Consider the following 24,537-nt stretch of genomic DNA (forward strand, 5'->3'; position numbering starts at 1 on the left):
AGTTAAGTAAAGTAAATAGGTTTGTTAAGTAAAGAAACCTGAGTTTTCAGAAGTAAATAGGGGATTTTATGTATTTTTGTTAAAATATTTAACTTTTGTGATGACTCAGGGAAAGGAAGGGCTTCATTTCCAGCATACTACCCCAAAGAGGCAAAACAAAGAATTTGAAGAGTTGCAAATGATGTGAATATTTTCACTTGTGACCTTATTGTAGAACAAAGATCATTGATGAAGCAGTTGAAGATGATTGAGCTTAGAGCTATTAAAGAAGCCGCTTACATTAACTAAGGAAATTGAAACCTCAGTAAGGTTTAATGGAAGGAAATCAGCTTAATTCAATCTTTTGAAGTTCTTTGAGGAAGTAATATGTCCTGTGGACAGTTGATAAAGTGTCATATCAAAGGTTATTATATAAAAGCTTATGATGTGGTTAGTAGATAGAAGCATATTGGCACAGTCTAAAGATTATATGGTTAACAGGAAACAGAGTAAGCATAAAGGGTCTTTTTCAGGCTGACAAAGTGTAATGAGTGGCATGCCACAGAAATTGGCCCACAGTTTGTATAACTTACTTGGATCAAGGGATGGAAGGTACAGTTACCAAATTTGCTAACAATAGAAAGATAAGTAGGAAATTTGTGAAGAGGACATAACAAAACTACTAAATGATTTGCCTGTTAAGTGCCTGTTTTCCCTGGAGCATTGGAGGCTGAAGGGTGACCTTATAGAGGTTTATAAAATCATGAGGGGCATGGGTAGGAAAAATAGACAAAGTCTTTTCACTAGGACTAGAGGGCATAGGTTTAGGGTGAGAGGGAAAAGATTTAAAAGGGACACACAGAGGGTGGTGAGTACATGGAATGAGCTGCCAGAGTAGTAGTGGAGGCTTGTACAATTACAACATTTAAAAGATATCTGGATGGGTATATGACTAGGAAGGGATTAGAGGGATATGGGCCAAGTGCTGGAAAATGGGACTAGATTAATTTAGGATAGCTGGTTGCCATTGATGAGTTAGACTGAAGGGTCTTTTTCCCCGTGCTGTACATCTCTATGATTCTAAGTAGGTGGCTAGGATTTAGCAAGTGGAGAATAATGTTGGAAAATGTGAAGTTGTCCGTTTTGGTAGGAAGGTTAAGAAGAAGTGCATGTTGCCTAAGTAATGAGAGATTGCAGAGCTCTGGGCTATAGAGGAATACAGTGCTTGAATCACAAATTGTGATTATAAAGAGTGAGGGATAGTACCTGAGGAAAGATAATGATTCATAGCATTACCTAGACAGAAGGAAATAAGGGAATTCAAAGTGGGAATTGGAGCAAAGAAGCAAGAAATGTATCTGGTGAAAATATTAGGGTCAGAGTGAATGGAGGTATGAGAAAAGCTAGAAGGTATGTATTGACGGTCTAGGACAGGAGCAAGCCTTTGGAGTCTTTGCTGGGGAAGAAGGGAAATGTATCACAGACAGCTGAACAGATGGTCAGACTGTTAAGGCTGAATTTTACATGTTCTGTTCTGAAAAAGGGCCATTAGATTTGAAATGCTAACTCTCCCTCCACAGATGGAGATCTGCTGAGTTTCTTTAGCAGTTCTGTTTTTGTTTCAGATTTCATCCACTGTACTTTGTTTTATATGAGCACAGTAGGCTATCCTACTCGAGCTTCAGATAGACGTAGGATCTCTTTTCACTGCTGGATTCTCCCCTCCATGGTTTGAGACCCCAGTTCACCCTTTCTATTTGCTTTCAAAACATCCTTAGGTATGGGGACCAAAACTGCTCACAATATTCCAAATGCAGTTTGACCAGAGCCTTATATAGCCTCAGCAGTACATCTCTGCTGTTGTATTCTAACCTTGTTGAAATGAATGTTAACATTGCATTTGCCTTCCTAATTGCCAAGTGAACCTGGATGTTGACCTTAAGAAAATCCTGAACCAGGAGTCCTAAGTCCCTTTGTGCTTCAGATTTCTAAAGCCTTTCCCCATTTAGGAAATGTTCTATTCTTCCTACCAAAGTGCATAACCTCACACATTGTAACATTGTATCGCATCTGCCACTCTTTCTTTGTCCACTCTGCGAGCTTGTCCAAGTCCTTCGGCAGCCTCTCTGCTTCCTCAATCATACTTGTCCCTCCAGCTACCTTTCTGTCCTCCACAAACGTAGCAACAATGTAACTGGGTACTACCAAAACCGAGTGCAGTGGAATCTGAGTTAGGGGTAATTTAAGATATTTTTAACCATCTAATTTCTTTCTATCCGTTTTTAAATATAAAATGTGTGATTTACATTTCCTTAAATGTTAACTGGTATTTCTAAACATTTTTACCACAAGATTGTTCACTTTTTCAAATCCCAATATCAACAGCATATAATCAGAAGTCGAACAGGACGTTCACCTTCATTAGTTCTACAATAAAGTCAAAACCGCTGGCTACTATCTGTGTTGATTTTGCACATTCTCCCCAGTCTGTGTGCATTTCCTCCGTGTGCTCCTGTTTCTTTTCACAGTCCAAAGATAAGCAGCTAAGTAGCGTAGAGGGTGTGTGTCTGGCTGAGATGCTCTTCAGAGGGTCATTGTCAACTCGATGGGCTGAATGGCCTGATTCCACACAGTAGGGATTCTATGATTTGCAAATATGGAGTAATTGTATGAGTGAGATGGTTTCAAAGAAATCAAACAATTCTACATTGAAATTATTATTCCATTGTTACTGCAGTATATTAGAAACACAGATCAGCTATTTTGTAACACAATAAAGCATTCTAACATTTTGATAAAGTCAATTTTACAAGAACATGTACACAAATTATTTTAAGCACAACAGATTAAATTCAATTAATTTTGCATCACAGATGTTATTTGTGTTGCTTTTCAGGAGTAAATCTATCCTTATTAGACCTAAACTTAATAAATTATAAAAATAAATTAACTGATTAGCCTACCTCTACTGATAATTGTAAATGGTTTGAATATTCTGTCAGTTTTTAGAAGACACTTCCTAAAACAGCCAGTAAATGAAGCCATTTTGTTAATTTAATTGCCAATTACTCTCTCTGACTTGTTGAAGGCATTGCCTTTATCTAGGGACAATATCACAGGAATTAGACATCCTGATATTTTGCCAAAAATAGCAACTCATCACAGAATTGTTCTGAAGGATTAAGTTTATCAGTGTCTATGAAAAGATGACAAAACTTACGCCAAAACTGTGCATGACATGGCTGAATATCACATTTTCTTATTTCAGATTTCCAGCAATCTTTAAAAAACTTTCTATCTCAGGCTGTTCTTTATTAGAGAGGCTGAATATCAAACCTTAATGTTGACAGGTTATTTGATTGCAAGAGCATCATAGCTGAGTGCAGTTGAGTTTCCAAGTAGCAACCACACACAATTTCTGCAAGAGCTATTAAACATGTTTGAACAATGGAATCGCTGACCAATGTTTAACGCCCTGATTTGTGTCTGTGCCAAATGTAGTAGTAATTCTTGCATTGATTGAAATCAGTAATTCTGCATAACTTGGAACAGAGCTTCAAACATCAATTTGATTAAAAGTTCTAGGTAATAGTAATTGTATTAGTGTCATCATTGGGTCAGAAGAAGTTGTGGGTTCAGATGCCAAACAAAAGGCATAATCTAGGCTGTTATTTTGGTACAGTGATAATGAAAATTCCACTGTCAGAACACTTAGTCTGATTTTACCTCTCTGCAGGTTGTTGAATTCTGAATATGTTAAAATCTCAGCTGCTGTCTTTGGCATGAGATATTAAACTGAGATCCATTCAGACACGTAAAAGTTCCCTTGATACTTTACAAAGAGCAGGGTTTGTTCTCTTGATGGGCCTGCTGTATGCACATTACTTTCCACATTTCTTGACACTTCAAAAATGCTTCATTATCTGTAAAGTGTTTTGGGATGTCCTCCGGTCACAGAGATGCCAAAGAGAACTGTTTGTATTTCTCTCTATGCCATTTCATTTCATTTAGTACCTCCTTCTATAAGGAGAATGTGTTGTACTGATTTCTTACAATTAATATACCTCAACTACAGATTGCTCAGCATTTTTATACAAAATTAATCTGGTCCAGCCAAGCATTACAAGTATTTACCAACAGTATTATAATCAATGAATTACTTCATGGCAGTGCATTGATGAACACGCTTATATTGGGGACAGTTTTAGCCTAAGATTTAGATAACAGTTTCAATTCTTGCTAAGTCATAACTCTGCTTTCCCATCAGAGGGAGGAACTGGTGGTGGTTTAATCTGAGGGTCACCATGCCTCAGGCAAAGGTTAGACTAAGAAACTGGGACCTTCACAGCAACCTCATCTGATAGAGGAATTGAACTTATGCTGTTGGCATCACTCAGCCTTAGAAATCAACCGTTCGGCCAACCAACCTACGCACACTACATGGCTTCAATCTGGTGTGATTTCATGTATAATTTTCGAAAACCAAATTGAAAAGACTTGGTTATAAATTCTGCCGTTCCTTTCAAAAAAATTGATCTCTCTTAAAGGTGCCAACTTACTTTGCTTTCTGACCGCATAGATGCAGCCTGTGAGTAGAGTGGCAGAGGACTTGGGGAGAGAGTTCAGAAAAATATGCTGAGACAGTTGAAGAATCTGTTACCAATATTAGTTCTGTTTTCAGAGATGAAAATATGTGTAACATCAGTTAGTTTTGCTGATGAAGGGAAGGGAATTGGGATTGTTATGAAAATAGGGAGTGTTGGTTAGCATAGCTGAACAAATGAACAATTTATCAATTCTTTGAAAAGCCATTAAAAATTGGTCTGGAGAATAAGCATTTTTGAAACAATGCAGAAATATTTGTGCAGGAATATGTTTTCATCTATTTTTTAAAAATCACAAAATCCATTTAAAAATGCTCCCAACTAGGCTAGAAAAGAACCTTCTTATACTTTTGGAATTATTTACAGAACACTCTTAAAAAGACTTAAGCAGGTGAGTAGTCTTTAACATGTACAAGGTCTGTGAATAACAAATGGGTGAAATATTCTAAATTTTCATTGTCTAAAGTTCTTGATCTCACAGATGTATCTGTACATTTTTTGCATCTTGGGCTTTTATTAGATTAGAGCGTATCTGCCTGTTCATTTGTAATTCATCAGTAGCTGCCCCTAAGTTATGATTATTTCCAGTGATTTTCTTTTCAATATAGTTCCCTGCACAGTAAACTGCTCAAATGGATCATTTGCCTACTGTAGCACTTGTTGTAGTTTTCCATTCTAGGTGAATAATCGGGTCTTCCAGGATACTGTGTAGTTTGTTTCTGACGCTATTGTGCTCATTTGCAGAGCTGGAAGAATTGGCTGAATATTTCTTGATTTCAGTAATTATTGAGAATAAAGTTTTACAGTATTAGAAGATGCAACTGTCTTTTGGATGCCAGCAGTAATTCTAAGTAATTTTTTAGTTCATGCTTGGGTTTAAATTGCAGTTGGGGGATTTTACAGTTGACACTTACTGATGGATTACTAGAGTTCTTGACAGTAAACCATCAGACATTCAGATTTCCCAGTATTTTTTTCAGTATTTTCGAAACTTTTGTTAATCAAATGTAGTTCCTATTCCTCAATATAACTTGCTAGTTTCACTTTACTGGGCAGGCAGGTAAACATTCCTGCGTAGTGCCAATGCCATTATCTGAACTAGAAGGGTTTAACTGAAATCTGAAACAAATCTCCTTTAAACATTTCTCACTTTTGGTTAAAGTGCTTGTTCTTCCTTTCAACATTTATTTATGGTACTTGGAGACCGGGAACTGATTATGTAGGAATCACAGGAATGTACCAGAGGAAAATTAGTGCAGAGCTAAATTAAAATAAATGAATGTTTTCATAAATAGTTAATTTTTCTTCTTATTGTCTCAAAAAGAATTATAATTATCAAATACCCATTGGTCAACATTTGCCTCATCAAGACTTTTCATACAATACAGTAAAAGTTGATATAATATAACTTTGTGCGCTGTCTTCTTGAAATAGTTCTATGAAACTTAATCCACCAAAATACACTCAAAAACATCACTCTATTGTATGAGTAGTGATTAAGCAACAATGAGTGAATTACGTTTTTGTAAACTGTATCTTAAGGTTTCAGCAATTTTATCAGATGTATGAACCTAGATTATTTCAGGAAATGTAAAGGGACAATTATTCTTTTCTTCCCCATATATTTTGTGGTTCAGCACAAGGAGCAGTGAAAACATTATTTATTACAAGCAGCAGATTCTGTTATGATAATATCGTCCATTGCAAGCCTTGACAATATCCCTGATTATCATTCCAATTGAGGACAATGAAATATGATGAAATAAAAAAAGGTGAATGACATTCAAACATTTGAATTGGCAGACTCCTTTAGATGTTGTTCTCTATACATATACTGCTGTTGCCATCTTATTTATAAGTAGCAACATTTTTGATTAAAGGTCATGAGCTACTTCCTAGCATGTTGGAACTTAGTCACAACATGCATTAAAATTGTGTTCCTTAAGTTATAGCTGTAGTGAAGCTTCATTCAAAATATATCAAGGAACTCTAAACCTCCACACACAACAAACCACAACTGGGAATAAAAGCAGAAAGTATGAGCAAATTCTACTAATTCAAAAATTATATATGGTATGCACTTGGATAAAGAAATGACAAGATTTATCATGAGAGTAATTTTTGCTTTTAGTGTGGGCAGTAAAGAAGTGGCATCCCCACCCCATTGTACATTCCAGGCAAAATGGACACAGGGTTTATAACAGTTAATTGATCAGCCAACACCAGTTAATCATTGCTTTCAAAAGTGAAAATTACATGCTTATTTCACTGAGTGCTTGATGTAAGAATTTGCCATTTGGTTTATTGCTGACTTGTAAAGTACTGTATAATAGTTATCAATTTTCCAGTACTGTACCACTGTTACCAATGCAGAAAAAAAAATTCTGCTGTACTACTGGTTATATGCCATAGTCGTAGATTTAAAAACAAAATGGTAAATTGAAAATAGTGACTTTAGTTACAGTTGGGGTCAGGGAGTGCCATTACAGAGTCCATATTGCAAAGATTTTCCTGTTCCTACAATATTATCGCTCTCCACCACTTATTCCAAAATTGTCAAAATTACTTCATTTAAGTTAATCTTCTGAAGTGACAGTAAGGGTTGGTGAGGATAATGCAGTTAGCTGGTGAATAAAGACTTCTAAAAGACTTGGCAAAGAACTTGGCAAGTGAAATATAATGTGAATAAGTAAGGTATATGAACTTTGATTAAAAAAAGCAGAAAAAAACATTTTTTAAATAGTGAAAAGTTGGAAACTGTTGGCCTCCAAAGTGATTGAGTGGTATTGTGGTAATGTTACTGCATTAGCAATCCAGAATCCTGCTGGCATGAGTTCAAATCTCACTGTGGCAAATGATGAAATTTGAATTTGTAAAAACTAGCTTAGTGGTGAAAGTGTAACCATTGTTGATTGTTGCAAAAACTCATCTGGTCTATTAATGCCCTTGAGGGAAGGAAATCTGTATTACCTGGCTGACATGTGCCCACAACAATGTGATTGACTCTTAACTGCCCTCCAGGCAAGGACAGAAATAAATGCTGGCCTAGCCAGCGATGCCCATATCCTCTGAATAATTTTTTTTAAAAATAGGTTCACCAATTAATAAGGAAGAACATTGATATATTGCTGTTTTTTGCAAGAGAATTTGAGTACATGAATGCTGCAGCTGTTTGGATGCTTGGTGAGACCTCACCAAGTATGATGTACTGTTTTGGAGACCTAATTTAAAGATATGCCATGATTGGAATGAAACAGAGGTTCACCAGATTAATCGTTGGGATGACAGGATATTTATGAGGAGACATTGAGTAAAATTGGCCCATATTCTCCAGCGTTTTGAAGAATGACAAGTGACCTCACTGAAATTTGCAAAATTCTTACAGGGCATGGCAGGGTTAATGAAAATAGGATGTTTCCCTTGGCTTGTGACTCCAGAGCTAGGGGATATAATTTCAGTGATGGAAATAGAAATCACTGGAAAGACAAAGCAGTTCTGGCAGCATCTGTGGAGAAATATTAGAGGTAACGTTTCTGGTTGAGTGAGCCTTCCTCAGAACATTTGGAACACTGCATACAACTCTGGCACTCTGCTAGGAAAGGTGCAAAAAAATTTAAAAGGATGTTACTGAGACCTGGGGGGTTTGAGTTATAAGGAGAGGCTGGGACTTTTTTCACTGGAATGTAGGAGGCTGAGGGGTGACTTCATTGATGTTTATAGTATCGCGAGAGATAAGGTGAATAGCCAAGATCTTTTCCACAGAATAAGATGAGTCCAAAACTAGGTGGCATAGGTTTAAGGTGAGAAGGGAAAGATTTGAAAGGGACCTGAGGGGCATTTTTTTCACACAGGTGGGGCACATACGGAACAAGTTGCCCAAGGTGAGTACAATTACAAAATTTAAAAGACATTTGGACAGGTATATGGATAGAAAAAGTTTAGAGGGATATAACGGGTCTGGTTTAGTTCAGTTTAGGAAATCTGGTTGGCATGGATGTGCTGGGCTGAATGACTCCATGATTCCAAAACTGGTTGACTTGAAAATATCCAAACACCTGGGCTGAGGCTGTTAACTGCCATTTAGGGGTTTCAATTGATGGCAGGGTGAGAGGGTCAAACAAGGACTTACTCTCTGGAACTAAAGTGTCACAACTGTCTCTAAGCTCATCACCTATAGGAGGAGAAGATTTCACCCATAGAGAATAAAAGCAAGGAAGTTTTGATTAAGCTTGACAAAACACTGATCTGGACTCAACTGGAGATTAACATTTAGAATTGGAGATCATGTTCTTGGAAGGATGTGAAGGATTTAGAAATGGTGCAGAAGATTTACAAGAATGGTTCCCACAATGTAGAACTTCAATTATGTAAATAAATTGGTAAAGCTGGTGTTGTTCTCTCTAGAGAATAGGAGGTTTCCATGCTGTACATCTCTATGACTCTAAGTGTTCAAAATTGTGAAGTGTCTCAGGAGACTATTTAAATAGAAACTATTCCTATTAGCAGGTGCTTTGAAAACCTGAAGCTATTGATTTAAGATTGGCAAAGAGACTAATGATGATGTGAAGGAAATCTTTTTTATGCAGTACATGGTTAGGACCTGGAATACACTGTCTGAGTGTGTTGATGGCAAACTTTTTCATGGCTTCCCAAAAGGTAATTAAGCATCTGAAGAAAAGAAATGTGGGCAAATGTGGTCTGTGGGGAAAAAGCATGGGAGCAGAACTAGTTGAGTTGCTTTTACAAATAGCCAGCATGGACATGGTGCTACAACCATTTTACAATTCATTTTTGAGAATCACAGCTCATCACTACTTGATCTAAGAGTTTGATGCTTCACAGATTCTTCTTGCATTTGTCAAATGAAGGCGATTTATAATTAGGAATTCAAAAACAAATATACAGCACCACCAAAATAGATAGAAACATCCCTTATAAGGACTTTGGAATAGTACATCTTGTGTTAATTCACACAAACTACTTTCTACATAGAGTTTTGAACTTTAGAAACATGAGTGGTTGTCTCACACTTTCATATAAACCTACGACCATATGATCTTAACCCCTTTGTTAGATTTCTAAGATTTAGTGGCAGCAAACTAAAATTTGCATGTATATGTGTTAAGGGGGTTTAATGTTTCAGAATATTTTAGGGTGGTATTTTCCCAAGTTTCCAGAGTTTAGTAAATGGAGAAAATTCACATTTATTGCTTCCCCTTTTGTTTCTAAAAATGTGAGTGTAAGAATCCTCAGTAGTGATTAAACTCTGCAGAGAAGGCTCGAGGGCCATATGGCCTACACTTCCTCCTATTTCATATGTTTTTATTTGCCACTTTCTGAATGAATGCACAGAATGCTTTAATTTGGAATTACAGAAAATCTTTTAAAGACTGTAATAAATGTTGCATTACACTGCTGAATAGTTTTAAAAAAACACATACTTTTGCTGCTTTTCAGAAAAAAATGGTGATTAAAATCTTTACAGCCACCTGCCGCCTACTAGATAATCTTTTGTCAGGGCAGATATTCTATTGTTTTGGGAAAATATATTTTAGTTTTTGATGAGACCAAATTAATCTTGTGTTACTCTGTATGACTGTAGATAATCAACAAACGTTCAGTTCCCCCTTAAGTAATTTCAGGTGATCTGCTCCAAAACACTCATTTATTAGTACAGTTTACCGATTAAGAGTTTTTTAAAAATATTCTGAGACCAAAGTTAATACATTGCTCCTCTTAGAACACAGACGTGTTGGTGTAGCAAACTGACACATTTCATTGCTGCTTAAAGCTGACATTCATTTGTTTTTTCATGTTGTATAAACTGGTCAAGCTCAGTCGCCATTTCATTGTCGTCCATTCCTTCCAAGTTCTTTATGTGCTCAGTTTCACTGTGTGCTGATTCATCATCACGGTGACTTTCCGCACTATGCCTGATGCCATAACCAAAATAGATTGCAAATCCTTTAAGCAGAACATAAATTATTAAATGCAGGAGGCAATATTATATACTGTTATTGATTAACAAGTTACATTGTAATATATAATTAAATGGCACAAATTTCAATAAGATTGTAATATGGTATGATTTGCCCATAGAGCACCCAAACTCATTTCACTGTATCTTGGCACATGTGACAATAAATCAAATCAAAATAAAAAAGTCAAAATTTTCTAATGTTTTCTTTATGAAAGACAAAAGTTTTGGAAAAATATTCTGCATCTGTTACATCTACAAAATAATGAATTTTGAAAGGGAAAATAACATCTGTAAATAGATTTAGGGAGGGTTGTGGTTTAGTAATGACATCCTTCCATCCTTTTATGTTTAGTGAACATTCTCAAGGTTTACATGAATGAATTGTTTACTGGGAAAGTTACAAAGAAAACAAAGGAATCTATAAGACTGGGAAAATAAAATCTACTTTGGTTACACAACGTCATTACAGAACACAGTCTTTTAAAAATTTTAGAACCTCATCTACTTTTTTGTGCAATGTTTTATGACTATTGTAATAAATATGGTAACCAATTATAACCAGCAGATGGCATCACAACTTGCAACTCAAAATAGCCAAGTACGAAACTTTCTCTTATTTCAAAATTTTGTTCTTCAGCAAGCTAGTCCATGTCCTCTAGCATTGCACATGTTAAGTCAAATTATGGTTACTGTGTATTACTATTCTTTGATAACTTTTTTGAAAAAATGATCCATCTCTCTTTTCAGAATTTCTCCCGATAACGTTTTTACTTCTGTCAGCCCTCTTCAGCACCTATCTTATTTTACTTTTTTATTCCCTGCAAACATGAGACCTTGGAGTGCAGGTTCATAGCTCCTTGAAGGTGGAGTCGCAGGTAGATATGATAGTGAAGAAGGCGTTTGGTATGCTTTCCTTTATTGGTCAGAGTATTGAGTATAGGAGTTGGGAGGTCATGTTGCGGCTGTACAGGACATTGGTCAGGCCACTGTTGGAATATTGCGTGCAATTCTGGTCTCCTTCCTATTGGAAAGATGTTGTGAAACTTGAAAGGGTTCAGAAAAGATTTACAAGGATGTTGCCAGGGTTGTAGGATCTGAGCAACCGGGAGAGGCTGAACAAGCTGGGGCTGTTTTCCCTGGAGCGTCAGAGGCTGAGGGGTGACCTTATAGAGATTTACAAAATTATGAGGGGCATGGATAGGATAAATACACAAAGTCTTTTCCCTGTGGTCAGGGAATCTAGAACTCGAGGGCATAGATTTAGGGTGAGAGGGGGAAAGATATAAAAGAGACCTAGACGGTGGTACATGTGTGGAATGAGCTGCCAGAGGATGTGGTGGAGGCTGGTACAATTACAACATTTAAGAGGCATTTGGATGGGTATATGAATAGGAAGGGTTTGGAGGGATATGGGCCAGGTGCTAGCAGGTGGGACTAGATTGGGTTGGGATAAGGGTCGGCATGGACAGGTTGGACCGAAGGGTCTGTTTCCATGCTTTACATCTCTATGACTCGATTACACATTTTCTCGAAACTTTTCATCTCATACTCATCATGACAATAAGTGTCAATGTACAGGAAAATGAATGCTTTTACCGTATGAGAGGAGAGTGATAACTGTTTGGCAGACAACTCTTGAGCGGTAGAGCCATTGCCATGGAGAATGCATGAGTTAGATGATGACTGGCGGCTAGCTGTCAAACTTTATTTCAATTTTAGACCAGTCAGGTAGATTCTGATTGGTCAAGGATTTGACCATGGAATGGCAAATAAACCATACAACAGCTGTCATTTATTTTGCTGGGTTAAAACAGGGTTAGAATTTCTACCCTACTGTTGTTAGAATACTGAATGGACTCACAAACTCTTAACATTCGCCTGTACCCATGTTGTTTTTGCCACTATTTACCTACTATTTACTTAACCATGCTACTTAATTATGTGATCTGCTTCCAAAACAAAACTTTTCACTGTGCCTCAGTACATGTGACAATAAATTCAATTCAATTCAATTCAATCATGACTGAACATGTACTTTCTATATTAACATACAGTAATACCCCCATACATGTGAGGGATATGTTCCAAACATACCGCGGAAGCCCAGAACTGTAGATAGGTAAATGGGAAATTTACCTTCCTGGCAGCCCCTGCTCCCTGGTTCTGGAATGTTCCCTGTAATGTATTCGGGCTGTGGTAAACCAAAACCGCAGAAACCAATTCCGTGAATATGGGAGGGAAGAGGGTAGATCGCTCTCTATGTACCTTATACTAAGTGAAGGTGTGCCACATTGACAATCCTAAATTGGATGTCACCATAATTCTTTGCTGACGCAGGTCAGTTTATCAAATATTGTTCCATCACAGAATCACATATAGGACAGCTATATGTAGCTAATCAGAATCAACAGCCCATTTTACATTTTATACAAATTTGGCACTCATCATCTAACTGGTGCATTTTTCTCTACAATTCAGAGTCCAGACACACTGATCTTCCCCAATACTAATCCTCTGACAGTGTGGCACCTCCTCAGTACTGATCCCCTGATAGTTTGGCACTTCTGCAGGATGAATCCTCAGACAGTGTTGCACTTTCTCTGTACTGGTATGGCACATACTCAATACCGACCATCTGACTGATGTGGTACTCCCTCCATATAGACCCTCACACTCCGCACTGACTCCTTGATGGAGCTGCACTCCCTCAATATTGACACTTTCACTGTGCAGCTCTCTCTTAGCACTAATTCTTTGACAGTGTGGCATACCCCCAGTACAGACCCACAGACAGCAGCAGTATTTTTGTACTGACCCTCAAATGGTGTGGCACTCCCTATGTATTGACCCTCTGTACGCTGCACACCCTCAGTATTGACACTCTGGGCCTGTGACATTCGTACTGATCATCTGATGGTGATCACCATCATTTGGGTTGGTGAAGTCTGGAGGAGAATGTGGCTCTCCTTGGCTCCTATTACTAGGTCATCAAGTTCCCACTAACCATTTGTATTCCAATCAACTCCTACCTCTGGGACTTTGAACAATTAACTAAATCCTTGATTTTTCTCAGCTCTCACGAATGCTTAATAAAAATGTATTACAGGTACAGAGCTTTGACAAAGGGTCAGTTAGACTCAAAACATCAGCTCTTTTATCTCCTTACAGATGCTGCCAGACGTGCTGCGATTTTCCAGCATTTTCTCTTTTGGTTATTAAAAATGTATTGTTTCAAAGGTGTTCCAATGTCTTACATAATTGGCCTTTACACATTTGTGAACCCAAATAATATGGCTCCAAATTTTATTGATGCCAGGATAGCCGCTAAATGAAACAAAACCAGGTAATGGACATCATTTTATAGCTTTATGGCTGAAAAAAAATGTTTCCATCCTTTGCCTTTAGGCAGTCATTGTATTGGAACTCAAACAAGCAGGAGACTGGAAGAACACAGCAAGCCAGGCAACTTCAGGAGGTGAAGAAGTCAACGTTTTGGGTGTAACCTTTCTTCAGGACTGGGTGGCAGAGAAAATGGGAACAGTGGAGCCTTGTGCTTATAAATTTACAATATCTTATTCAGACACACATTATATTTAATTGGTGTGTCTCCAACCAAAACTCAACTCTTCTTTGAAACTGCTCCTAAATGTGTGCACATTGTTGGCACTTAATGCTCCCATGTTGCTTATTCTTCCACCTCCTCCCTCCAGAGGGACCAATCATTTCAAGAGAAATCAAGTTACAATGCAAGTGTTAATTCTATATTTATTGGGTGTTGCTTGCATTCAAATGGTGGGCAATAGTAATTTAAACACAAGTGTGTAAGACATTTACAAGATACTGGGGATGCTGAACATTTTTTAAGCTATATGTTTATGAGAGCAGGAGAAATGGAGCTAAGTAGTATTAGCAGTGAATTTGTGATTGACGCCATGACTGAAGATCCAGGCAGCTCCTGGCCTCTGTCCAGTACCTCACCAAATGTCCGATGCTCATGAGTGACTCTTGATGAGTGCTGAAACATTATCAGTTTGTCACAGACACTGCAACTGATCCTTAGTGGTCTTCAGCTGCATCCAGTGACACAGCAGCCACCAGGAATTTTAGAACCATGAATCCTGACATGCATCAAATTTCAAACATTTTAAACAGTTTAGCAAATCATATTTCCAGCACTTACCAACAGCCATCCAAATAGAAAAACGAATCCAAGTGCCTCCATTCAATTGCATCATCAAGTAGACATTGACAAAGATGCTGATTAAAGGTAAGAATGGCAAAAGTGGCACCTAAAATATATCAACATGGTTTGTGTTAATTAGAAAGTTGTTTTTTTTTAATTCATTCACAGGATGAAGGTGTCGCTGGCTAGGCCATCCCTAACTACCCATCCCTAATTGCCCACAGGACAGTTTAGAATCAACCATTTGGCTGTGAATCTGGAGTCACATTTCGGCCAGACCAGGTAAGGTTGGCAGTTTCCTTCCCTAAAAGATGTTAATAGCCCACATGGGCTATTCCAACATTTGACAATGGACCTTAGCAGGACGCATACACTTAATGTAAGGTCCTAGGGAGTGTTGCTGAACAAAGAGACCTTGGAGTGCAGGTTTATAGCTCCTTGAAAGTGGAGTCGCAGGTAGATTGGATAGTGAAGAAGGCATTTGGCATGCTTTCCTTTATTGGTCAAAATATTGAGTACAGGAGTTGGGAGGTCATGTTGCGGAAGACTGGAGGTTGGCAAACGTGGTGCCACTGTTTAAGAAGGGTGGTAAAGACAAGCCAGGGAACTATAGACCGGTGAGCCTGACCTCAGTGGTGGGCAAGTTGTTGGAGGGAATCCTGAGAGACAGGATGTACATGTAGTTGGAAAGGCAAGGACTGATTAGGGATAGTCAACATGGCTTTGTGCTGGGAAATCATATTTCACAAACTTGGTTGAGTTTTTTGAAGAAGTAACAAAGAAGATTGATGAGGGGAGAACAGTAGATGTGATCTATATGGACTTCAGTAAGGCGTTCAACAAGGTTCCCCATGGGAGACTGATTAGCAAGGTTAGATCTTATGGAATAGAGGGAAAACTAGCTATTTGGATACAGAACTGGCTTAAAGATAGAAGACAGAGGGTCGTGGTGGAGGGCTGTTTTTCAGACTGGAGGGCATAGATTTAGGGTGAGAGAGGAAACATATAAAAGAGACCTAAGGGGCACCTTTTCCACACAGATGGTGGTATGTGTATGGAATGAGCTGCCAGAGGATATGGTGGAGGCTGATATAATTGCAACATTTAAGAGGCATTTGGATGGGTTTATGAATAGGAAGGGTTTGGAGGGATATTCTGTTTCCACCCTATACATCTCTACGACTCTATTAGCCTACCATTTTTTCGATTTTTAAAAATGAATTCAAATTTCACCACTGGAATTCAAATCTGGGTCCCCAGAACATTATTTGGATCTCTGGATTAACAGTCCAGCGATAAAGCAACTAGGCCATTGCCTCCCCCAAGTATGTACTGAGTGTAGAAATCCTATAGATTGCATATTTCATGAATGGCAATTCACAGAAAAGTCTGCAGTAATGCTTTTATAATTGTGTAAATTAGACAATAATAGTCACATTTTCATTCCTGAGACAGACGGAATTGGAAAATTTCCCTGCTCATTGCAACTGTCTCTGATAAAGTGTCCCGCTAACCCAATTTTAATTCTGGGGTGCTGTATGCAGGTTGGAATTTGTCCCACTGCTCCAAATGTGGACTTAAAGTGGCTGCAGAGGCTGCTGAATGCCAGAGCATGCTGTTAAAAGAACTGCTTCAGTTTTCTGGGTTCCTTCCCAGTATTTTAGTTAAATATTTCATGCTCTGTGCTGCATAACACATTACTGTCCCTGTCACCCATTATCCATGCTAACTCATGGCCACTAAATAACATTTTAGTCAGTCCTGATAGTGATTTGGAATAGGGTTTGGGATGTAGAGGAGTGGAAGAGGGTTCCAAGAGAGAACTGACTGTGAGGCTCAGGAGAATGGACGAGTGGCTTGGTATTGTGAGTATGGTGGAAGTGTTAGCTAAACAGAGCACCTACAAAATTTCAATTTCCCTGTTATTGTGTTGTCACATGGGTTAGTCTGACTTTAAGATAAATGCTTATGATACCATCACTGTATCATACCATTTAACCTAAGGAAATGGTCTCAAACTGGACCTTATCCTGAGATCATTTGAAGTGTGACACACTGCTGTAAGCATGCTCCTCTTTTGTAACAACTTAATATTAGCTCAAACACATATGGGCCTAAGGAATGTAATGATTGTACACAATAATTAGTTGAAAAAATATTGGCTTCTTTGATGCTATAATATCAATGCCTAGTTTCTTATGTTACAGAAAGCAACGTAAGAATCAAGTTAAAAATTCCCAGTTGGAGGCAAACTCATGCCACTCAGAGAGTGATCTCAAGGAAAGTGATCCTTTATTATCCATAAAAAGGAGCATCAGCTGATCCTGCAAGTTCATTCATTGAGTATAACACTAGACACTAACGTTAATATTCAGAAAATATGTAAAAAATCATGATATTGTTATTTCTACAATACTGCAAACAGCCCTATTGTCACTGTAATCATCAATGTATACTGATCATGAGGAGTACCAGTCTAAAATAACAATAATGTGCACATGAATGAAATGAAATCAATGTGATGTAAATTACTTATAAGTAAAATTTATATTTGAAAATATCCATGCTACCTTTGCAATTTCAATAAGTCTTATGTTAATGGCAATAGAGTTGGACAGGAAAGCTGTGGCTGCAATGAAGAGCCTTTCTGCTTAATAGGGAAACTCCATTACATCCCATCTGTCCCTGCTGCATTGTTGGCTGGCAGTGCATTTGAGAACAGAAGAGAATCACTCACAATGTCATCAAACATATCTCCTGCGCATGCTGCTGGTACTTTAAATTTTAATTAGAATTGTGTGGGAACCAGTAAGATAGGATGACACTTCTGGTTCTGCCATCAGGAATAGTGTGCCACTAACAAAATTCCACCCACCTTCTCTAAACACTTCCACAGTCATCAAGCCCCTATCTGGTCATCCCTCAACAATCTCTCTTGTACACTAGAGTCCTAGCCTGTTTAATTTTTTTCCTGAAAGATGTAACCTCTCAGTTCTGATATCATTCATTTACATATGTTTGGCACCTGTTCCAGTGTTTCTGTTTCCTTTTTATAATTATGTACTGAAACCAGAAATGAGCAGTCTGATGTAACCAGAACTCAGATCAAATATCCTAAATATTGTTGTGTTTTTATGACAATTTCCAAGTTGTACAGTTATACAGTCACAGAGATATACAGAACGGAAACAGACCCTTCAATCCAACTTTTCCATGCTAACCAAATATCCTAAATAAATCTAGTCACATTTTCCAGCATTTGGCCCCTATCTCTCTAAACCCTGCCTGTTCATATACCCATCCAGATGTGTTTTAAATGTTGTAGGTGTACAAGCCTCTGCCAATTCTATAGACTGTATGCATGAAAAGGTTGCTCTTTAGGTTTCTTTTAAATCTTTCCCCTCTCATCTTAAACCTATGCCCTCTAGTTTTGGACTCCCTCATCCCAGGGAAAAGACCTGGTCTATTTACCCCATCCTTACCTCTCATGATTTTACAAACCTTTATATGGTCACCCCTCAGCCTCTGACCTTCCAGAGAAAATAGCCCTAGTGTATTCAACCTCTCCCTATAACTCAAACCCTCCAACCTGCCCACATCCTTGTAAATCCTTTCAAGTTTCATAACATCCTTTCTAAAGCAGGGAGATCAGAATTGCACGCAGTATTCCTTTTTTTAATTTCTAGGTCCTTAGAAACTGAATTCAAATTCAAAGCACTGAAGTTGAATTTGAATCCCTGATCTTTGGCTAGTGGTCTAGTAACATAACCTCTGTGTACTGTGTATTCAATATCTACTAGATAGCATGCAGAAAATCAGTTAACTTCTGATTGAATTCAGCAACAGAAACTCTAGAATGGAAATGTTGATCAGTTACCATGAATGCTACTTTAAGTTGACTCTGAGGTTGTTTGTAGATGATGAAAACAGAGACACCAAGCATGACCAGGAGTACAGCAAGAATCCCTATGCTCCAGGGCACCACAGAGAGAATGGCTTCATTGGCATAAGTAATCAGCACACTTAATGCACAAATGATAACAGCTGTAAAAGAAAGATGTCAATTAGAACAAGCATTTAAAATAATGTATTACATTCAAGGACAAGAATTTAAATGGTAAATTTTGAATCAATGGTGACTATCATCGCCCAGCAATGTTACATAAGGAAGTTGTGGGTACGCTGCCTGTGACTTTTTGATATGTATTTTAGTGGGCCAGGCTTTCTCTGCCAGTACACTTCAAGCAAATTACCATCTCACCTTACATTGTATTAAATATCTAACCTTTTTTTTTTCCTTTTAGAAACAGACAAACTGGAAATATATAGAAGTCAATATGAACATGAAGGGGAAGGATAAAGTAAAATTTTAGATATTACCTTTGCTTCACATTTCTGGCATCTGCAGGTTAGTGAACAAAATCAAAGTGCAAGAGATTTGAAGTAATACACTAGCACGGATTGAGGGTTGGTTAACAGGTAGAAAGTGGAGAGTAGGCATAAATGGGTCATTCAACTAAGAGAAAGTGAGGACTGCAGATGCTTCTTGAAGAAGGGCTTATGCCCAAAACGTCGATTCTTCTGCTCCTTTGATGCTGCCTAACCTGTTGCACTTTTCCACCAACATATTTTTCAGCATAAATGGGTCATTCTCATGTTGGCAAGCTGTGACCAATGGGGAGCTGCAAGCATCAGTGCATAGATCCCCGATGTTCACAATACATATCAATGACTTAGATGTGGAAAAAAATTGAAATATTCCCAAGTTTGTGGATGACATGAAACTTGTGGGAATAGAAGTTGTAAATCGGCTTGAAGGGGAATCAGACTGGTTGAATGAGAGGGCAAGAGTACGGCAAATGGAATATGATAAGTGAGGGTACTCATTTTGAAAAGAGGAACAATCTCAGAATAAATAGTTGTTACTCTAGGGTTCAATGATTCTATAGAGTGAACACTTGGTAAATGAGCATGGAAGTGCAAAAGGTTCAAATGAATTGTATGAGGGTCCATGGGAAAGGTGAGGGGAAGGGAATGAGTTAGCAGTGAGGTGTGTGGGGTGAGGGCTACAAGTTTTTTTTAAAAAAATTATTACTTTTATTCCAACTAGGGCTTTTAAACAGCCCACCCCTGCAGCAATGGGTGCAGCACTTCCTCAAAAATAGGCCTTAACAAATTTTTAGTCCAAATTTTCCATGCTTTGCTATCAAATTTATCAGCCCTGCTATTAAAGGCACCATTTTTTGGAACTGACGTGGTTTGGATGCAGCAGTGGCTTCACTTTTCCTCTTCTTTTCATTAAACTGGCACATAAACAACTGGAACAGAAGTCTTTGCTATCCTGAATGCCCTCACCTCATAATTCTTAGTCAGTTAGGCTACTGGTATCCATGAGTATTAAAATAAACTGACTGTCTTCTCAACGACACCATTATACTTAACTCACGGTGTCATTTTCCTCCACAATAGTTTTTCTTCCACCAGCGTCATCTGTCTTCCTTATGTAATGTCATCCAATAAATTGCCAGGCAAAACTGTTTTGCACTATATCAGCCAACTGGCATTATTTGAGAATTCCTTTCCCCTTTTCCTCGGTCCAACTGCTGCTTTTGCTGTGATTGTTTGTGGTGTTGAAGTAATTGATGTCATTCCAGCTGGCAACAGAAAGCTTATTATCTTGCTCTTTCTTTCCCCATCAATACTGGTTCAGCATCTTGGTTCAATCAGGCCTTCATTACCATAAGCAAGAAATTTGGATCATTTGTACTCATTTCTTGGCACTGTGTCCTTTGAGTTCCTAAGTTACATCATGGTGAAAATCTGAACACATGGCTTCAGAACAAGAATAGGCAATTGATCCCTTTTCTTTTTGGCTTCATTCATTATTTTGAGATTTGGAGCATACGCACTGATGACCGTGGTGTACTGTTTAAGTAAGCCAAAGGGTCTTGAGACATCTGTTCATCCCAAGGGATGAAGGATTTGGGGTAGGAGGAGAGGTGATGGTGGTGAGATCTAGATCAATTAGATCATGGAAGAACAATCTCCTTGGATTTGGCATTCTTCCTCAGATTTACCCATTCAGAAGATTTGTTCTTAGCTGACCTTCTCCTGCTTGCCATGACTCATTTAGGGCAGTGGTGTCAATGTCATAGTGTCACAATTCTCAAGCTATCATTGTAGTACAACATTCATGTCTGTTGCTATTGCGTTTATCCATGGGGGCCCTTCTATACCAGGACCCGAACGTAATATTGAGCAACTGGAAGATGCCTGTGCTACGTCTTTTTTTAAATGGTTATTGAACTGTGAAAGATACATCTCTCCAACACAGTCCATCAGAGTCACTGCATTCTTTCTTGCAGAACAAGGTCACACAAAATACACTGGAACAGTGGAGAACTGGCATCATATCCCCTGAGCCTGAAGGTGTTTCAAATTATGGGACTTTGCAACAAAGGCATTTTGAATTGCTTAGAGCATTCAGAATGAATTGCTTGGAGGGGAACTTGCAAGTGGTGATGTTCCCATGTGTCTACTGCCCCTGTCCTTCTAGATGGTAGTGCTCGTGGGTTTGGAAGATGGCATCGTGGGAACCTTGGTGAATTTCTGCAGTGCATCTTGTACATAGTATATACTGCTGTTATTGTGTGCTAGCCGTGGAACAGTGAAAGTTGAAGGTTGTGGTTGGGGTACCAATCAAGTGGAGACTTCCATCACACTCCTAACTTGTGTCTTGTAGATAGTAGAGAGTAGGGAAACACTGGTGAACCAGGAAATGAATTATTCGCTGCAGGTTTCCTAGTCCTGACCTGGTCTTGTAGTGACAGTACTTCTATGGCCGGTCCAGTTCAGTTTCTGGTCAACGGTAACCCTGTGTTATGGCATGTTGATGCTGCGGAATTCAGCATTGTAATGCCATAGAGTCAGAGAGTCCGAAAGCATGGAGACAAGCCCTTTGGCCCAAACCGGTCCATACCGATCAAAATGTCCATCCAGGCTAACCGTATTTCCTGCACTTGGCTAAACATTTCCTATCCGTGTATTTATCCAAATGCTGTTAAATGTCATTAATGTACTCGCCTCAACCACTTCCGCTGGCAGCTCAGTCCACATTCGTACCACTCTCTGTGTAAAAACGTTGCCCCTCAGATTCCCTTTTATTTTTTTCCTTCTAACCTTAAACTGATGGCTTCCAGTCCTGGATTCTCCAACCCTGGAAAAATGACTGAATGCATTCACCCTATCCATGCCTCTCATAAGCTTAAAAATCACACAATACCAGGTTATAGTCCAACAGGTTTAATTGGAAGCACACTAGCTTTCGGAGCGACACTCCTTCATCAGGTGAAGGAGCGTTGCTCCGAAAGCTAGTATGCTTCCAATTAAACCTGTTGGATTATAACCTGGTATTGTGTGATTTTTAACTTTGTACACCCAATCAACATTGACATTTCCAAATCATGTTTCATAACTTTACACACTTCAAAAAGATCCTCCTTCAGTCTCCTATGCTGTAAAGAAAAATGGGCAAAAGTGAGGACTGCAGATGCTGGAAACCAGAGTTTAGATCAGAGTGGGGCTGGAAAAGCAGAGCAGGTCAGGCAGCATCCGAACAGCAGGACAATCGATGTTTCGGGCAAAAGCCCTTCATCAGGAATAGAGGCAGGAAGCCTCCAGGGTGGAGTGATAAATAGGGTGGGGGTGAGGGGCTGGGGAGAAGCTAACAAAGAATACCCCCATTCACCTATTTTACTCTTTGCTACCTCCCCCCCCCAATTATCTCTCCACCCTGGAGGCTTCCTGCCTCTATTCCTGATGAAGGGCTTTTGCCCGAAACATCGATTTTCCTGCTCCTTGGATGCTGCCTGACCTGCTGTGTTTTTCCAACACCACTCTGATCTAAACTCTAAAGAAAAATGTCCTAATTTGCCCAACCTCTCCATATAACTCAGACGTTTGAGTCCTGGCAATATTCTTGTAAATTTCTTCCACACTCTCCAGTTTAATAACATCCATCCTATAGCAAGGTGACCAAAACTGAACACAATACTCCAAGTACAGCCTCACTAACGCCCTATACAACTGCAACATAACATCCCAACCTCTATGCCCTGAGTGATGAAGGGCAGTGTGCCAAAAGCCTTCTTCACTGCCCTGTCCATCTGTGACTCCATTTTTAAAGATCTGTGCACCTGAACTCCAAGGTTCCTCTGTTCCATTACAATCCTTAAGGCCCTATCATTCACCATGAAACATCTACCTTGATTTGACTTTCTAAAATGCAAAACCTTACACTTATCTATGTTAAACTCCATTCGCCATTTCTTGGCCCACTATCCCAGCTGACCAAGGTCCTACTGCAATTTCTGATAATCATCCTCATTGTCCATGATACCTCCTATTTTAGTGTCATCAACAAACTTAATAATCATACCTTATACATTCTCATCCAAATCATTGATATAGATAACAAACAGCAATGGACCCAGCACCGACCCATGAGGCACTTCACTAGTCACAGGCCTCCAGTCTGACAAGCATCCTTCCACTATTAACTTCCTACCATCAACACAATCGTGTATCCAATTAGTCAGCTCCCCCTCAATTCCATGTGATCTAACCTTCCAGAGCAGCCTACCACATTGAACCAATGAAGACTAGATTCTCTATTGTTGGAGGTTTGTTATTGCCTTGTCCTTGGGTAGCATATATATTATTTAAAATTGCCACTTATCCACCCAAGCCCAAATGCCGTCCAGATCTTGCTGGACATGAGATCAAAGGATACATCATTCATAAAAACTGCCAGCTGGCCACCCCTAGCCGCAGTAGCCTCAGACATGAGATAGATATTTGCTGCCTCCAGGATATTCAAGATAACAGTTTTTGTGTTTTCACTATTGGATTTTCCAATGTTCTTGCTATGGCTTCTTAACCAGCCTGTCTTTCTATGGCCCATGATAAGTTGGTGCAGTCAAGACCTGAAGTTATTCCCCTGCTGTAAGTCAGCAGCCTTTCACTATTCAGATGTATTAATGTTGTGTGTGGATATTTTGTTGGATAAAGGTGCTGATAGAGAAATTTATGTTGGTAGTTTTTATTGTATAATATTGACAATCAGATGATCTAGTTCCTCCACTGGCTGTAATGGTGAATCCAAAGTGGTAAAACGGTAGATTTCCAATGGATAGCTGTATGAGGTAAATCATTTCAAGATGTATTTTCCCAGCCTTCTGTTACCTTTGGTGTCCTCTAACTTCTAGGTGGCTATGGGGATATTATAGAGGATGCAGCAGGGCAACCTCAAAGCTGGGACAACTGTTTAAGCTAGTATGGGAAGGCTTCTCTCAAGCAATTTGGTCACTGGAACTATTGGCTCGACATACCAATGATTGGCTCCAGTGACGTCCTTTGGAGTTCCATGGCTCTTATTATACAGAGAACAAGAGAGACAAGGAAGCATGGATGGCATCAGACTTGCAAACAGCAAATCACTAATATGGGAAACCTGTTTAGAATGGAGATGCAATACTGACTGCCAACTCAATGAAAAGTAGGATCATTCCTGGCTTATAGATTCTCTCAGAAGGATTCTCCTGAAGTTGTCTAATGCATGCCTTTAGTGACTGGATACTTAAAGATGAATATATACTGCACCTTGATTTGAAAAATGAATTTGTTCATTTAATCAGCTCCAATACTCAGTAACCATTTTGCATGATATTTCAGTGAAGTATTTCTTTTCAGTGTAAAGCCTTTTGTTTAGATTAGATTACTTACAGTGTGGA

At 38.8% G+C, this 24,537-nt stretch overlaps 1 protein-coding gene across 1 annotated transcript in view; it reads right to left on the reverse strand.

The window, feature by feature from the left end:
• Positions 1-9,696: 9,696 nt before the first annotated feature.
• slc7a2 (solute carrier family 7 member 2) overlaps positions 9,697-24,537 on the reverse strand; it is a 160,671-nt gene continuing 145,830 nt past the window's right edge. The window contains exons 10-12 of the mRNA XM_060830540.1: positions 18,624-18,790; positions 14,744-14,852; positions 9,697-10,547 (exon numbers count right to left, since the gene is read on the reverse strand). Coding sequence (XP_060686523.1) covers positions 10,369-10,547; positions 14,744-14,852; positions 18,624-18,790 — 455 coding nt within the window. The 3' untranslated portion in view covers positions 9,697-10,368. The remainder of the gene's footprint in view (positions 10,548-14,743; positions 14,853-18,623; positions 18,791-24,537) is intronic.

This window comes from Hemiscyllium ocellatum, chromosome 1 (assembly GCF_020745735.1).
Source record: "Hemiscyllium ocellatum isolate sHemOce1 chromosome 1, sHemOce1.pat.X.cur, whole genome shotgun sequence".
Classification (NCBI taxonomy): domain Eukaryota; kingdom Metazoa; phylum Chordata; class Chondrichthyes; order Orectolobiformes; family Hemiscylliidae; genus Hemiscyllium; species Hemiscyllium ocellatum.